Here is a 16,454-nt window from a genome sequence, read left to right as displayed (position 1 = left end):
CTCTTTGATTTTCTTTACAAGGTGCTACGTCGTTGTAAACATCAACTTTTGTTGTCCTTCACCGGGTGAAATCTATAGATTTTCTATACCACCAAAGGATCTTGGGACGAAGCAGGATACAGACGCGGAATTGCTCGTGGGAGGTTGGCACCAACATTTGAGTCCTGCCTATATCAATCTCTCCATACAAGATTACCTGGTCTACGTTCATTAGAAAAAAAGAAGTACGACAACATTCTACGACTGAACAATCCCTACTTGGTATTTCTTTCAGCCGACGACAAGACACCCACCCAGTCTGCCATTCATTGATTACCCAGACTCTGTGCTGTCTGGACACGTTTGATACCCAAACAACCCGGAACACCACATCAAATCACTTTCCAACCATGGTCTCGACCACGACCTTTTCACTCTCACGAATGGGAGCAAGATTCATTCTACGCCCACTTGCACCGACGTCGACATCAAAAATCAACACACCGTCCGTCCGATACTACGCGGCCTCGAGTTCAAGTACGAGTTCGAGCGGCTCGGACTCCCCCATCAAAGTCCTCACCCACCCGGCCCCTCACAACGGACACATCAAGATTCTTCTTCTCGACCGACCGGCGTCACGCAACGCCCTCTCTCGACGACTCATCACCGATCTCCGTTCCCAAATCTCCCGAATCCAATCCGAGCATGAAGCCGCCGCCTCGAGACAATCAGCCTCACGGTCCAGCACCGCCGCCGCCGACCCGACGCGAGCCCTGATCCTCGCCTCTTCCAACGACAAGGCGTTTTGCGCCGGGGCAGACCTCGTCGAGCGGAGAGGAATGACGGCCGAGGAGACGCGCACCTTTCTGTCCGACATGCGGTCGACCTTTGCGGCTCTCTCTTCTCTTCCCATCCCGACCGTCAGCGCCGTCTCCTCGGTCGCCCTCGGCGGGGGGCTCGAGATCGCCCTGTGCACCACCTTCCGGGTCTTCGCCACCACCGCCGTGGTCGGCCAGCCCGAGACGAAACTGGGCATCATCCCGGGCGCCGGAGGCACCTACCGCCTCCCCGCCCTCGTCGGGCCCAACCGGGCCCGGGACCTCATCCTGACGGGCAGAAGGGTGAGCGGGGAGGAAGCTTACTTTCTCGGTCTCTGCAATCGACTCGTCCAGGTCGAGCCCCGAGAGGACGCGACAACGAGCAGTAGCACCGCCACCACCACCACCACCCAAGAAGGAGAATCAGGTCTGGCTCGCAAAATGGTCCTCGACGCCAGTCTCGACCTGGCCCGCCAGATCTGCGAAGGTGGCCCGATCGCGGTCACCCAGGCCATGCGGGCCATCGACGGTTGGACGCGGGGGGAGGCGTCGGAAAACGAGGCCTACGAGGTCGTCCTGGCCACCGAGGATCGACTCGAGGCCCTCAAGGCCTTTGGGGAGAAGAGGAAGCCCGTCTTCAAGGGACGCTGAATGATGTCTCAGGAGGTACTATGTACCTCTGCTCCAAGAAAAAACCTTGACTTGCCCCCAAACCTGGTTGGATAAAGCAACAACACATTCCCCGGGCATCGATCTAGATGTCTATAAGTGGCCTCGTGTCTCTTGTCATGGCTATAAATAGCACCCTGACACACACACGCAAACACATGCAAAGAAAAAAGATTAAATACTCGAAATGTAAGTGTGAATGGTATACTAGAATAGATCATCTCAAGTTACCTTTCACAAACAGATCGCACCCTCTGCTCGACATGCTACTTCGTAACCCACTATTTCTATATACATCATACTTGGAACCTAGTAAGCGACTGTATCTTTTTCCCGCTTCAAAAACCCTGCACAGCGAAAATCAACCGGCCCTTGGGTTCCCGGACTGAACCCAATACAAAAACGATAGCGACGGCTAGTAATTGGTATCATAAAAGACATCAGATCAAAAATGTAGGAGAAAACGCCACAGGAATGCAAAAAAGGCGCTGCGAAATGGGGCGTGCAGTATGTACGAAATTCGGCCCGCGGCAGAATACATGGACCTGAACCCCGTATCGACACGGATCGAGACATCAGGTTCAAGTCATCACCCACTCTGTCCCTCTTTTGACAAACTTGTCAACCATCAACATTAAATCTGCCATCACAAAACGAATAACGTAGAAGGCGAAGAACTCGGCCGCGTTCTTCACTCCTAGCTCCAACCCGACTTGGGTCTTGTTGCTGCATTTCAGGCCCGGGTCTTCCACCTGTCTTGCGATCCCATCCAGAACCTGTGCTGCGTCAAAAAGACGCGCGAGACTCGACATGTACATTGCATGACTGGGCTGGATACTGGACAAGGCAGACGGGGTGGGTGGCGGCACGATCTTCCGATTGTGGTGTGAACGAGAAGAGTGAACCGAACTGGACGAAGTCATTGGCAGGGTCGCCATGGTCAAGCCTGGCGTAGATACATCTTTTGATCCATTCGACCCCATGGCCGGCGTACTTGACTTGGATCGAAGTTTCCGCCAGCTCGAGGCAAATGTCTTGGTAGCAGCATTGCCGGACTTGCCTTCCTGTTCTTCCTTTCCACCTTTGAACATGCCGGTGGATCCCCCAAATCCAACATCACTGCCAATCTTCTTCAGCAGTGTGATCCGCACTTGATCCAAGACGGTCTCGAAAGACTGCAGCTCTTCCAGCATCGCGTCCGCATCGAATGTGTCCACCTTGGTGAGTTTCAGGAGCGCCGCAGTTAATAGATCACATTGCGAGACCTTGTCCTCGATAGCTTTCAACTTGACATTTCGGACACGCCAGATATCTCGAGAAATGAACAGTTTTGTCGTCAGATATCCACCCCGAGGGTGAGCGAGAGTCTGGTACAAACATCGCATCAACCAGAATGGGCGCAGTAGTGAAGACTCGGGACAGGGCTCAAGTGACTGGGGCGGCGTCACAGACGCACTCGGAGTTCTTGAAAGTTCAGGAGAAGTGGGACCTCCGGTGTGATCGTCAAAGAGGTACATGCCCCCGGATTGGAGAAGATTAGGCCCGAATGCAGCAGTGGATGGGGTTGGCAATGCTGCGGAAGGCAGGGGCGGTGGAATTGTCCTCCCTTCACCATTGGGACCGGAACTGCCTGGAGTCACGGGAGACTCATTGTTTGTTTCAGTCGTGGCTATTGACAGATTTCTCATCCTGAGACTCGTGGATGAATGGTTTTTCTTGATTCCACCCTGCGGCGATACCATCCTCCCCAGTCTCGAAGGCGATGGGGGGATCATGGATTCCTCGAGACTCCCTTGGGAGCCACCCTGCGTCAAGGCTGGAGTCGATGGCGATTCGCTTTGGAAGGATTCCATTGACGGCATCGTTGTCATCGGTGGTGGGGGTTCTCCTCCAAGCGAGTTGGTGGCTTCTAACGGTGCGGTGTGAGGTATCTTCTGGGCCACAGACGAGGATGCTTGAACAGTTGTCGGTACATCTCCCGGCTTCGGTGGCTGAGCAGAGGAGCCGCGCCGGGCGAACGTCTCGATCTTGAGTTGTTCACCTGTTCGTCCTGAAAACCTTCGCTCGCGAATGCCAAGTCCGCCCGGTTTTTCGGCACTCAGTGGCCTGCTTGCTGGCTTAGGAGCTGGTAGAACAGGGGCGGGAGGAAGTGCTGTTCTCGGCGGCATCGTCAGCGGAGGGGTATCCTTCGCAGGAGGAGTGGGCCGAGGTGACAGCTCAGAAGCAGGTTCGTAGGCTTCCTTGAGTGTACTCAACGTTGTAGCATTGGTTGCAGTTGTTGACGGGATCGAACTGGCCCAAGTACGACCGGAAACCGTGCTCGAATCCGATTGTCGAGGCAGGGCAGATTTGGATTTGTTGTCAAACGAGAAATCGTCGAAAACATAACCTCTTGTCATCTCTTCGAGAATCCTTTCTTCCTCATCGGACGAATCCTCCTCGTCGTACTCGCTCGTTATACCCAGATTCGACGGTTGGAAGATCGACTGAAGTGGGGGCAGCGTTGTAGAGAAGGACTCCTGTGCTAGTCTATCAGGCCTGGGTGTCGTATCTTCGGGCATTTCATCATCATAGGCGGCATCAACAGCGGCACTGAGGGCGGCATCAAATTCTGCCTCGATCTCGTCAGCGAGACGCTGATGTTTGTTGAGTCCAAGATCGATAGAAGACAACCGAGAAGACCTCGATGAGGTCTCGCCGTCTTCAAAAGTGTCCAGCCAGGACGTTGACTCGGTGCTACCTTCTCGTGCGTGGAGAATATTGTTCACCACATCGTCTGTTCTCGAAGTCGCCAACGGAGTATCTGTGTCTCTATCGGAAGACACGGAAGGAGCTCTCCGGGGAGACAGCGGAGGGGGCATGTACTGTGTATCCATGGGAATGGTCAGACTGGGGATCTGGAGCCTTTTTCGAGACGATTCATTGAGAAAGGTCTCCCCTCCAAAAATCTCGGGCAATAATGACTCCCCTCGAGGAGGGATCTTGACCGATTCTAATACACCTGTTGTGTCTGGCTCGGGGCCATCACTTGCGAAGAAAGACTGGCCATTCTCGTCGAATGGGGGATCCTCTGGGAGCGCCTTCTCAATCAGCCCAGAGAAAGAGCTATCCAGATCATGCAATTCTGCTATCCGGTTCGAGTAAGTGCTCCGGATATTTGACAATTTCTTCCTGTCGTCCAAATCGGAGCTTCGGACGAGCACTTGCTGCAGGAGCTCACACGCCTCGTCATACGCTTCTATGGCACCTTCAATATTCTGGGCATTGTCCAGAAGGACTGCGGTGTTGGCTTTTGCCAGTGCCTTGGACAGCATGGTTTTCTGCGTAGGACTTCGATGGCTTCTTCCTCGCGCCGGTACGCTGTCTTGCGTTGCCTCGTTCTGATCATCTTGGACGATGGCCTCAAGCTTTCTTTCTTGCGTACCCAGTCGTGGAGGCTGCGCCATGTACTGCGAGGCAATATTCTCCGTGGGCCTATTGCCCGTGTTACCTGCCTTCATGTAATGAACGGACATTGTCACGGGATCTCCCGTTTTTGCATTTCTTTTCTGCCACGTCTCTCCGAAGTATTCACTCGAACTGGTATTGAACATGGACGTAGGTGTCAGCGGAGATGCACCCCCGGAATTCCCACCTCGCGAGCCATAACCGCGGTCCACCTGAAGGTGACCTTGGTCCTGGCTTCGGTGGGGACTTTGGCTGTAAGATCTCATCGACGGTTGTGGAGGTTCAAGCCTTCCTGCTGCCGCGATCGACGACATCAGCGACGGCTCTATGCTCCTCCGTCGTGAAGTGTTCGCCTTGACTCGAGAAGTTTCGGTGTCGAGTGCGGATACACTACTTGAGGTCGAATGTGACCAACGGTTGATATTGAGATTAGAACCAAGCGACTTCGAGTCGAGGCGATTCTCTGGTCTGCTGTCGGATCGACTTCGGTCGTAAAAGTATGTATTGGGTGATACGCGATCGGGACTGCTTGAGCCACCCTTCAATTGGGCATTCCTGCTAGGTCTGATTGAAATAGAGGCAGCCTTTTTGATCGGGTGAGAGGAGGAAGATGTTGAGTCAGAACGTGAATGTCTCCTGTAGTATGTGGCAGGAGCCGCGGTTGAGCTCATTATCTTTAGCAGCGAGTCGACTATACGACAGCAGCCTTATATGGGGATGATGATAGTCGAGCAGGCTGTAGATCAATATCAATCGTGGACTCAACAATGGCTGGCTTCGATCGGCGACGTCGAATGGGCTACACTGCAGCTGCAAACGTAATCTTCAACGGTCTGCAGCTCTGCCGTTAATCAGAATGGATGCAACTTGTACCTGCAGCACCAGGTGTCGGGGCGAATCAAAGGGTGGTGGATAAGCTGCACAGTTGGTCGAGATTGAAACCAAAGCGACCTGGGTATGGTGTTCGATCAGCACCCCGACTTGTACAGCGAAATGGTTCTTTAAACGCAGGCGTAGTTCCCTTTCAACAGATATTCCAGTATCTTATGCGAGCTCGTTTGCGCACAAGGCGATATCCTGCTTTGAAGTGCCCTGGATTCTGGGTTCCACTTCGGACCAGAACATGGCGATGATCAACCAGCCATAGCGTGTGTTGTCGTCTCTTTTATGTTTCTGCCAACTTGAATATTGCGCCTCTATGATGAAGGAAGCGCGCAGGAGGGCTCCAGATTGAATAGCTTCGCGAGAAGGGTGTAGATGCCTAGTAACACTTGAGGGGATCGCAGGGGTCGGGAGTGAAATGGGGGAGTCGTCGCGGGAGGGAGTCACTCAGGCGTACAGCGAGGGCGATGCTGTCGTCAACCACAGGCATCAACGGTGTGCCTTGTTGCGAAAGTTGACTCAAAACGAGGTTCTCGGATATGTCGACGAAGGGGCGAGTCCGCACTGCGGTCGGCAGTCTCGTGCGAGGGAGTTGACAGGTGCAGCAAGTAGCGGCTCGCCAGAGCCAATGGGTCATGCAACTTGACAGGGTTCAACCGGGCTGCAGAGGACAAAGAGTCGCTTAGGCTTTAGAAACAGGAGTGAGGATGAGACGGTCGGTTGGGTGTTTCTGATCCGCAACAGTACGAGTCTTGGGACGCAACCAATTCCTCAGACTTCTTTCTGTACAGTAACAGGACTTTTTTGAGCACTGGGACGAGACTGGCATCCCTGACTGCCGGACCTCAGTGTCGGTGGCTCGTTGGCATCCCTGGCATCCCTGGCATCCTGGTTAACCACGGGCTTGGAAGGGGAAAAGAGGAGACACACGGCTGCACATGCAGGCACGACTTTTGGGTAACACGCGCCCTAAACTCGATTCGAGGAGTCAACAAGCAGCCAACCCCCTGATTTCGATCCACCACCTCGTCCATTCGTCCATTCATCGCTGCCGTCGACGAGTCCATCAATTTTCATCTCTTTCTAGCGTCGAATCACATGGACGGGCACACGGCGTGATTGGGACACACGCAACGCATCCTGATGAATGCGCAGGACACAGTGAAAGGCCTGTTGTTACGACTGAGTGGTGAGAATCCTTTTCATCAAGCCCATCTACTGCTAACCATCCGCAGGCCAGAGACGGAGAAGTGACCTTCTCGCGGGGGAAGCTCACTAAGTTGCCTTGCCTATCCCTCCCTATCTCAGGCCAGACCAGGTCAACCCCTGCCCGGGTGCGCATGCTCCCATGTCATCCCGCAGCCACCGCTGCTCCCGCGCATTACTTAGATAATGCCTCGGATTGATCAAGTTATCTTCTCGGAAAGAAGGATAACCGTCTATCACGCATCATGGTTTCTCAGATTTCGAATCGCCAACCCCAGACCAGCAACAGTTTGAAGGCGGCTTCAAAGGGGCTTCCTCATGCAGGACCTCCGAGATGTCCACTCGACCTGCACCTGCTTATGCACTTACGCCGCAGTTGATGTCAATGGCGGCGCCTCGTCTAGTGCTAACTTTAGGTGCTCGTGGACAGTCTTGCATTACCTTGAAAGGAGCAACCAAGTCACATCAAACCAATTTTTAGAGGCTTATTCCCTCCCGTGAGACTTTTTCTCATAGAGTCCGGAGTCTGCGCTGATTACTCATTGCCCCTTGAATCGAAAGTGCCTGTGTCTTTGGTGTGAATCATGATACCGCCCGAATGGATTCCAGGGCTCTATACGGATACCTCCAATGCCCGACCTTTCCTGCAACATTCCGTGCCGCTTAACGTGTTTGATGCGGGTGTCCAAGGGCATGACAATTACTTGCATTCGAGCGAGGATCGATTTTCTGGGACTACGATGACTTGGTGCAAGGTGATGCAGAGATCTCTCTGTCCCACGAATTTCCCGCAGCCATGGTCAGCAACCAAGATTCAGCTGCGTTACTGCCTCGCCTGTGTCCTGCCGTCACCAGCCGAGGGTGTAGGTACAACGGCCATCAAGCATTACTCGAACGCACCATCATAGGGAGATGCATGCTCAAGGAGGCCCCTTGGCGCAACTGACAGCCTCACCGACACATCTTGCGCTGCCCAGTAGACCTTTTCAACTTCCACGGTGCAACAGCTGTACAGTTTCGGCCTTTTCCTTGATTGCACTTTTCAAAGTTATAGGTCATCGCTACACAGTGTAAGCAACACGCTTGCTGTGAAGGAGGTACTGGTTCAAGCCACTGCTATCATCGTGCCATGCTCAGAGCGAAACCGTCCAGAGGCCGCTTCTTCAGACCTTACTTCAGGTGGGATTTAAAATCATGCGCAGTGCCCCCAGCAATTCCAATTCTTCTTCAAATTCCCTTGATTCACCTTTTGCTCTGCGACCATCTCTGGCGCGGAGCAAGCGAGGGCTATATTGACCGGACGATCTCATTGAAATCCTCATGTTTTTACTCGGGGATCTTTTATTGAAACTACATGGCCCAAATATATGCGAAACTTGTTGACCCAAGGCCCGTGCCGCCCATTATACAAGGCTGCTACCCGAGGGTTGGAAACCGGCGTCCGTACATGTGAGGGCAGCAGAATCCGTTCATCTCCTTTCGTGTGCTGCGAGAAGGGAGGTCTTTGTCATTCATTTCCAACACCAGAACAGTCCGTCGTGGCACGAACTCATGGCAAGGTCAGATGCCCGAGAAGGTCCCGCGCAAAGCACTTCATGCTGAACTTGGTAGCAAATCAAGTCACTTGTCTCGCTGGAAAGATGGATCATATACCACCAATGGATTTTTGTGGTCCTTCACCACTACACTGCAAATCCTTCGAGAAGCCACCTCTGACTGATTCCACCTGATCTCATCCCCTCCAAGACATTCTGATCCTGGTCTCGAAGACGATGCCGACAAAGGTGAGGCTTGACAACAAAAAGTCTTTAAATTCGGTATCTTCCAACCCATGCCTGTGCTCACTTTGGATCCAACTTCCTGGTTCTGCTCCTCCACCCCAGACTGTGCACATCCAAGCTGGATTCAAGAGCTGCTCTTTCCCTTCCAAGAACCGAACAACAAGTACGATAAGATCGCGCAACCAGTGTTTCTACCCATCGCGGTCTTCACCTCCATATTGACCTTCAACGTAAGCTACCTCTATCTTCGTCGGTATCGGCCAATGATGTTCGTACCCTTGGCCATTGGGCTTACGCCTCTCCTCGGGTTGCTGGTTGGCATCATGCCCAAGGTTGTTCTGGCCGTCGACAAAACATCCGACCCTGACCTTGTAGCTAAGCTCAAATCCGCGGCCACCATGCTTGACCGGCTCAACATGCTCACTGACGAACAACTGGTGTACAATTTCACCTCTAACCCCAAGTACTCGTGGCATCCGGGGAGTGTCTGCAATGCGAACGCAGCAACATGGCCTGTTCTGAGCACGGTCGGGGTTACTGTCGCACAACTCAATCTGGGCCCTTGCGCAATGCTTGCTCCGCACTTCCATCGTGCGGACAACCTCGTTGTCGCTATAAATGGCACTACAAACACATACATGTATCAGGAGAATGGAGCAAGAATCGTCGAGCAGACTCTCACCCCAGGCATGATGACAATCTTCCCTAGAGCGAGTGTGCATACCATGTATAACACAGGTTAGTCTCTTCATCCTTAAGTCGTCCTGCGAGACTGGCAATACTGACACTGGACGTGTAGGCTGCGAGAACAACCAACTCTATTCGTTTCTCAATGATGCAGACGCATCGACAGTCAACCTCGCACAAGCTTTTTTCATGCTGCCCGATGACATAGGCTTGACAGTCATGCCTTTTATTGAGCTCTCCAACGGCAACTGGACAGCGACCGGACAGGCTATCCCGCAAGTCGGTACAGGTAGTCAGGCGGGCTTTGAAAGCTGTCTGGCGAAGTGCGGACTCAGCTCGAGCGGTTATGGCAGTACCGGCCCTGTCGTCATGGGCTGAGAAACAAGGGACAATGGGAGAGAGGCGTCCGGAGGCTATTTTTCTAACGCTGTACCATGGAGGGCTGAGAGCATCTTTTGGCTACGGCACCGCTCATAGGAACGGCGAAAGGGAACATGTACACCACTTTCGGGAGGAAGGACCTTGGTGAGTCCTTCAATTGTATCTAGTCATTCATTATCCTATCCCCATTTTAAGTCACCATCAGGCGCCGAAACATATGCGCAAAAATCTATGCCTTGCCATGCAAATCATCTCTTGGCCTGTAACTCTGGGCTCTCCCTCTATAGATGCGTCAAAACAAACCCTGTCCACCGACATCAGTGAAACCGCACATGCAAAGCAGGTGCCGAGACCAGGCGCGAGCCAGACACCTTACTGTCCAGCTCTCAAGTCCGCAATACTACTGTCGGGCGTCCTCTCCTTGGCGGGCGTGCGGAAACCGCTAGGGGTCTCAGGCCGGCTTGCACTGGACGTGTTGTGCAAACTCACATTCTCCCGGTACGCGACGTACTCGCTGTCTGCATATCCGAGAGTCCCGATGATGTCACCGCTCCTAAGGCCCTTGATCCTGGCGACCTCGCCGGCCGAGTAGTTGACGACGGCACGCCCGATTTCTTCGCCCTTCAAGACGAGGTGCATGGCCGTGGCGCTCGAGTCGCCCGTCGGTGAGAGGCGGCCAAGGGGGTGCTTGTCGACCACGACGAGCCGGACGGCCTCTTGCTGGGCAAAGTTTCCTTCGACCCCGACCACGCCGACCGGGAGGAGCCCGGCTTTGTTGACGAGGGCGTTGCTCGCGCCGCGGTCGATGTAGATGGTCCCGTGGGGTGCGAGGCCGTGCAAGATCCAGAAGGCGCGGTTCCTGATGGGACTACTGGACGGGACGAAGCGCGTGTGTAGAGGTGGAGCGGGGGATTCGGCTTCTGTCGATATGCTTTCGCCCGTCTCCGGGTCGACCGGAGGGTGGAGGTGTCGAATCACGGCGGCAATGTTGCCGGGTTTCGATGACTTGGTGATGATGGTCGACGTACCTGCCGCCGTAGCGAGTCGCGCCGCGACGATCTTGGTCGCCATTCCGCCTGTCCCCAAGGCTGAACCGGCGGACGACACGTCGACCTGGAGGGCGTCAATGTCGTCGACGACCAGGATTGGTTGGGCGTCGGGAAATTTGCGGGGATTCTTGTCATACAAGGCTTCGACGTCGGTCATGAGGAATAGGTAGTCGGCGTGGACCATGGCCGCCGTGATGGCAGAGAGGGTGTCGTTGTCGCCGAACTTGATTTCCGACACGGCGAGCGTGTCATTCTCGTTGACGATCGGGACGACGCCGAGTGAGAGCGTCTCGGCGAGCGTGTTCTGAGCGTTGAGGTATTGTATCCGATCGGCAATGTCGTTGCGTGTGAGAAGGATCTGGGCGACGGGCTGGTTCATGTGCGCGAACAAGGAGTCCCAGATGGACATCAATCTGGACTGGCCGATGGCCGCGAGGGCCTGAAGAATGGCGGTGAGTCAGAACACCAGGGCAAAGAGGAAACAGCAGCAACAGCGAAGCATGTAGACCGTGGCTTACCTGGACTTGCGCGAGGTGCTTCGGACGCTTGGGCATGTTCATTCTTTGCAGGCCGACCCCAATAGCGCCCGAAGATACGATGACCACTCTATGCCCATCGCGCCTCAGTTTGATCGCGGTCTCGACGATCAAGGACAGTATCGAGAGAATGGGCTCGTGTGTGATCTCGTCGACGATCGAGGACGTCCCTATGACAACCGTAAGTCTGGTGCTTCTTTTCATGCTGGGGAAAGGCATCGTATGCACCAATCTTGATGACAATCGTCAAATGCTTGCTCGGTTTCATTGCGAGTTTTTTGTTCTTTTATGATTCAAGAAGTTTTTTCCCGACGGCACCTGATTTCGAAACAGACGTATCATCTTGGAAAAGCACTGGATAGGGAAAAAATGCGGCCAAGTCCCAAGGCTTGTACGCCCTTTCATCAACAAACCAGGTGTCCGCGCATGTCCATTCGGATTCACTCCATAAAATTCCCCGGTAGCAGCAAAAGGGAATCGCGGGAGTCACTGATGCCAAGCAACGAAGTGGTTTGATCACGTGTTGGCTAAGGGAACAAGGCTGACCCGTAAGGCTACGAAATGTGGAAAGAGTGACCAATTAGAGTAGCTTGTTCCACCACTCTTTTTATTTCTCGTTGTACGGTACGTAGATGACTTGAGTCGTGGTTCACAGTGCCTGTCCGTTCTGTCATTCTCAAGTTGTCGTCGTCGTCGTCGTCGTCGTCGAACCTGCAAACTTCGCTCATCCTCTCTTCGTCCTCGCCGTCATGACGGCCACCGACCACCCTTCATCGTCCTCTGCGTCCCTGGCCAATGCTGCTCAACCTCCGACTTCGGTTTCGTCTTCAGGTGCTTCTCCCGGCGCAAAAGGCCACACCCTTCTCCCTTCCGACACCATCTGGAACCGATGGGTGAACTTTTACCGCATGGCCCGAAGGACCATGTCCGAGCAGGGGGCCGAAGAGTACTGGAAGGACGCGGACCAACGATACTCCAAGATAGACTGTGCCAGGTGCGACACATGGCGTAACGAATTGTTCCGCACGTCCCCGGTGATAACATATCTCAACGACAACATCCGGAAGCTGGGTGGTGACTTGGGCCCAGAGAACATCCGGTGCCGCACGTGCTCGGAGAAGATGCTGGCCGGGTTCGACCAGCAGTACGGCATCAAGATCTGCGCCAACCGCATAGAGAGCAAGTCGATGATGGAGGATGTGCTCGCCCACGAGATGGTCCACGCCTATGACCATTTGCGGTTCAAGGCCGACCAGGTCGGAAACTTGAGGCACGCGGCCTGTACGGAGGTGCGTAGACACACACACACACGCACACACACACACACACACACACACACACACACACAAAACCCACCCGCACATGCCCACAAGCCAAACCCCGTGTGCTAATGATGTTTCTTTTTCTCATCTAGATCCGAGCGAGCAACCTCAGCGGCGAATGTCGGTGGGCAAACGAGTTCTTTGGCAACAAGATCATGTCTTTTACAAATCACCAACAAGACTGCGTGCGGAGGCGAGCGATCAATTCAGTCAAGGCTCGGCCGGGTTGTAAGGACGAGGCGCACGCAGAAAAAGTTGTCAATGAGGTCTGGGATAGTTGTTTCCGTGACACGAGACCTTTTGATGAAGTATATCGATGATTGATCCCGATTCGAGAATGGTTTTATCAGTGAATTATTATTTGAGCGTGGCGTTGGCGGCCGTGTTTGCCCAGCATCGCAGGGGGCAATAATTGATACATTTGGGTATTGCCAGAACTGAACCGGCAGACATATAAACTCCATTCACCTATCCCTGTTCCTATAATCGACTCCGTGCCATGCAGTTTCGTGAGCGCCATCCGAGGACAAAAGTTGGCCTGCACTAATCCTTCCATCGGTTCAAGAACTTTTGTAACGCAGCGTCAGTGGGTTGTGCAGCTGCGGCGACCTATATATCTTGTTAGCAGAAATCTACAGAGGAAGAGAGGAGGAGAACACACCGTTGCCTCCCTACTCGAGACGCTGAACGTCAGCACCTCTGTATGCGTAGTGACAGCATTCGGGGTTCCGACGTTCGATTTGTACACCGTATACGCGCTCGTCGGCCACTGAGGTGAGGCTGCCTTTGCAGTAATCTTTGTCGGTGCCCTTGGAGGCATAGGCGCGTAGCGAATGGTCCCCGTCTGCAGAGTATATGGTACGCTATACACAGAGTTGCCGTTAGCTGGGGCGGCATCTGCTCCTCCAGCACCTGCTGCTGGATTCTGGGCCGACTGGATATTATTCTGTGTCACAGGGCCTTTTGTGCCAGTCACGGACTTGAGGCCCGTCGTCACAGCGGCTGGGAATGTTCCAGTCATGGAAGTGAGGGAGAAGCGATTCGAGAAATTGACGACGGTGCCTCCAGTTGCGGCGGAGATGAACTTGAGGAAGTACGCATTTTGCACGTTGCCTCCAACACCGGCGGTCAACGTCGCCGTGACCGAGTTGCCCTTTGCGAAATCACCGGTGGTAACGAGCGTTGCCAGTTGAATCTATAAGGACTGTCAGTCGGAGGAGGTCGGGTGGCAGACGCGGTGGTTCTTACATAGTCGTCTGCGTCATTGCCGCCTGCACAAAGAAACAATTGATATGAGGCCAGGTCTGCAAGTTTGGGGGTATCGCCCGAGTCTTTCCATTCGACTGTCAGTTCGAGACCGGACAGTGATGCCCCTGCCGCGGGCGAAGTCACCTCGACATCGGCGAGCGCGAAGGAGAGAAGGGAGGCAGCGACGAGGAGGATACTTCGTAGTATCATCGTGACGGTATCCTGGGCAATGAAACTAGTGAGAAGCAGTCAAGTTGGGATTCTGTAAGTCAAGTCAGGAAGTGTACGACGGAAGTCCATAGAGTTGATCGAAATGGGCGCAGTTTCAGACCGCGGTGAGACTTTCAGGGGACCATAAATAAAGATTGCCTTCTCCACAGCCTCAGTTGTGCACGTCAGTCACTACGGTGACTCCAAAAGCCTTGCATCCCACCTACAACGGAACCATGCCTCTGATACTTTACAACCTCAACACATCCCACCGCCGCTCACCATGGGTTGGTCTTCGCCGGACAGTTGGCCTACCAGGCTTTTCTCCGGCGATCCTCTTGCCATTCTGATCGCTGTGCTGGTGACCGTTTCCTTTCCACTGCTCCTCCATCTCTACTTTTACACCCAGACTGCTCGCGCCAAGGTCGTCCCAACATTTCTCCTTCTGGGTGCCAGTGGTGCAGGCAAAACTTCCCTTGTATCTCTCGTAGGTCCTACGCTGTCGTGATACGCGAGCAAAGACTCACGGTGGTAGCTACAAAAAAGATCTTCCGATCCAGAAGAGTCCGATCCTTCAGCCACTCGCATATCGCAAGTCTCTTCTAGCGTCAGCTTACTGCTCCCGGCCTCCGTTCCTCTGGGGTCGAACAAATATCGTTCCAATAATGATGTCTCGCTGAAGGACAAGCAAGCCACGAGATACAATATCATAGACACCCCCGGGCATGGGAAGTTGAGGAGCGAACAAGCCCTGTCGCATATCCACGAGTCTGCATTGCGCGGGGTCATCTTCGTCGTCGACAGCAGTGTTCTCGACTCGAGCGACTCGGCGGCATCGCGTGATACCGCAGTTTACTTGCACGATACGTTACTGGCTCTGCAAAGAAGAGCTACGGGCAAGGCGAAGACGAAGACGGCCATACCGGTTCTTGTGGCGGCGAACAAGCAGGATCTATTTACTGCTCTGCCAGCTGGAGCGGTCAGAGAGCGCCTACAGGCCGAGATTGAGAGGGTGAGAGTCTCAAAGAGCAAAGGCTTGACTACAGTGGGACAGGAATCAGACGCCGATGGAGAGGATGACGTTCTCGGTGGTGGCGGGGAGGATGTCTTTTCCTTTAAATTGATGGAAGACGAATACAACATCACGGTTGACGTTCTCGGTGGTGCAATCAAAGGCGAAGAAGCTGGAAAGGGTGTCAGAAGATGGGAAGAATGGATTGGAGGGTGCCTTTGATCGCTTGTTTGACCATTCCAGCCAAATCTGTTCTGTACAGTGGGAATCTCTAATGTAATGCTGTAGCCGCATGACCCTTTTCAACCTCTTGCTCAACCAAGGGCCAATCTTTTGCGGCCCCCCGGATTCAACACACCGTCAATTATTCGAAATTACTTCCAACTCGACGGCGGTGTCTCGTTTCAGACAATTCCTTGACTGAAAACATCCTGCGGGTCCCGATTCCGACTTCGGAACTCGTCTTGGATTGGACTGGGCAAGTCGTAGCCATCAGGCCCCATGTCGACTGGAATGCTCCCGACCCCCTCCTTCAAATAAAGAAGCAGTCTGTAGGCACTGTTGCCATTCAAGTAATATCGATGTAGCTTCTTGCTTCTGAGGAAGCCCAACCGTTCGTAAAGCTTCATAGCTGCAGTATTCGTCTCTTCGGTTTCCAGGGCAATCTCGTCGGCATCTTTCTCAATCATCAGATCGATGGCCCTGCTGACCAACGTCGTGGCAATACCCTGTCCGCGGAAGGTCTCCTTCGTTGCAAGCATGGCGATGTATCCTCGTAACGGCCCTCCCCGGTGTGGTTCCAGCTTGCAGATCACAACTCCGGACAGTTTGTTGTCGTCGTTCGTGTCGACGGCCATGAAACATAGTTCAGGCCATTGGTAGAGAAAGTATCTATACACATAGATACTGTAGGGTTCAGAGAGGTCTTTGGAAATAAGCTCGCGGATCTGCGGGAGGTATTCTGGCTCTTTGTCCAGCGAATACTGCACATAAGCTATGCTGGGGGGCACTGAAGCCTCCGCGGCTGCAGTTTGGGGGGCTGAAGAGACATTGCTGCTCATCGTAGTGACAGTCTTTCTACCGAAACGTCGATCGTTCCATCGTGGAAACCACACCAAAGAAGAGAGAATGAAACGGCCGAGGAAAATGAGGTCCTGTGCCTTAAAGATCGAGCGAAATGGTGAACTGCGAATTTCCCCAACGCAACGCCGCGCGCCGACTGGAAAA

The 16,454-nt window shown here is 53.7% G+C and overlaps 8 protein-coding genes across 10 annotated transcripts; 4 read left to right on the top strand and 4 right to left on the bottom strand.

The window, feature by feature from the left end:
* The first annotated feature begins 28 nt into the window (after positions 1 to 28).
* PV06_07618 (uncharacterized protein) lies at positions 29 to 1,670 on the top strand. The gene has a single exon (XM_016408878.1). It carries the CDS (start codon positions 390 to 392, stop codon positions 1,446 to 1,448), a length of 1,059 nt encoding a protein of 352 aa, XP_016260632.1. The 5' UTR covers positions 29 to 389; the 3' UTR covers positions 1,449 to 1,670.
* A 9-nt stretch (positions 1,671 to 1,679) lies between these two features.
* On the bottom strand, positions 1,680 to 6,687 carry PV06_07617 (uncharacterized protein). The gene has a single exon (XM_016408877.1). It carries the CDS (start codon positions 5,582 to 5,584, stop codon positions 2,048 to 2,050), a length of 3,537 nt encoding a protein of 1,178 aa, XP_016260631.1. The 5' UTR covers positions 5,585 to 6,687; the 3' UTR covers positions 1,680 to 2,047.
* A 595-nt stretch (positions 6,688 to 7,282) lies between these two features.
* PV06_07616 lies at positions 7,283 to 9,981 on the top strand (the record flags this gene model as incomplete). Of its 2 annotated transcripts, XM_016408875.1 has the most annotated exons (3): positions 7,283 to 8,560; positions 8,613 to 9,520; positions 9,582 to 9,981. In XM_016408875.1, the coding sequence occupies exons 2-3, from the start codon at positions 8,833 to 8,835 to the stop codon at positions 9,845 to 9,847; spliced, it is 954 nt and encodes a 317-aa protein (XP_016260629.1). In that variant the 5' UTR covers positions 7,283 to 8,560; positions 8,613 to 8,832. The 2 variants fall into 2 exon arrangements, with proteins under 2 accessions (XP_016260629.1, XP_016260630.1); XM_016408876.1 differs by having other exon boundaries at positions 7,283 to 9,520; positions 9,582 to 9,847.
* PV06_07615 lies at positions 9,928 to 11,877 on the bottom strand. 2 transcript variants are annotated; one of them, XM_016408874.1, is made up of 3 exons: positions 11,664 to 11,877; positions 11,418 to 11,605; positions 9,928 to 11,338 (listed from the first exon to the last, which is right to left on the bottom strand). In XM_016408874.1, exons 1-3 carry the CDS (start codon positions 11,701 to 11,703, stop codon positions 10,223 to 10,225), a joined length of 1,344 nt encoding a protein of 447 aa, XP_016260628.1. In that variant the 5' UTR covers positions 11,704 to 11,877; the 3' UTR covers positions 9,928 to 10,222. The 2 variants fall into 2 exon arrangements, with proteins under 2 accessions (XP_016260628.1, XP_016260627.1); XM_016408873.1 differs by having other exon boundaries at positions 11,418 to 11,877.
* Positions 11,878 to 12,048: 171 nt separating this feature from the next.
* PV06_07614 (uncharacterized protein) lies at positions 12,049 to 13,267 on the top strand. The gene is made up of 2 exons (XM_016408872.1): positions 12,049 to 12,724; positions 12,850 to 13,267. Exons 1-2 carry the CDS (start codon positions 12,185 to 12,187, stop codon positions 13,075 to 13,077), a joined length of 768 nt encoding a protein of 255 aa, XP_016260626.1. The 5' UTR covers positions 12,049 to 12,184; the 3' UTR covers positions 13,078 to 13,267.
* On the bottom strand, positions 13,083 to 14,323 carry PV06_07613 (uncharacterized protein). The gene is made up of 3 exons (XM_016408871.1): positions 14,006 to 14,323; positions 13,419 to 13,952; positions 13,083 to 13,366 (listed from the first exon to the last, which is right to left on the bottom strand). The coding sequence occupies exons 1-3, from the start codon at positions 14,213 to 14,215 to the stop codon at positions 13,301 to 13,303; spliced, it is 810 nt and encodes a 269-aa protein (XP_016260625.1). The 5' UTR covers positions 14,216 to 14,323; the 3' UTR covers positions 13,083 to 13,300.
* Positions 14,324 to 14,416: 93 nt separating this feature from the next.
* Positions 14,417 to 15,754, top strand: PV06_07612 (uncharacterized protein). The gene is made up of 2 exons (XM_016408870.1): positions 14,417 to 14,702; positions 14,751 to 15,754. The coding sequence occupies exons 1-2, from the start codon at positions 14,499 to 14,501 to the stop codon at positions 15,447 to 15,449; spliced, it is 903 nt and encodes a 300-aa protein (XP_016260624.1). The 5' UTR covers positions 14,417 to 14,498; the 3' UTR covers positions 15,450 to 15,754.
* On the bottom strand, positions 15,422 to 16,405 carry PV06_07611 (uncharacterized protein). The gene has a single exon (XM_016408869.1). It carries the CDS (start codon positions 16,286 to 16,288, stop codon positions 15,632 to 15,634), a length of 657 nt encoding a protein of 218 aa, XP_016260623.1. The 5' UTR covers positions 16,289 to 16,405; the 3' UTR covers positions 15,422 to 15,631.
* Positions 16,406 to 16,454: the final 49 nt, after the last annotated feature.

This window comes from Exophiala oligosperma, assembly GCF_000835515.1.
Source record: "Exophiala oligosperma strain CBS 72588 unplaced genomic scaffold supercont1.7, whole genome shotgun sequence".
Taxonomy (NCBI): Eukaryota; Fungi; Ascomycota; class Eurotiomycetes; order Chaetothyriales; family Herpotrichiellaceae; genus Exophiala; species Exophiala oligosperma.
Note: the sequence above shows the minus strand (reverse complement) of the source record. Positions and strands in the feature narration are given on the sequence as shown.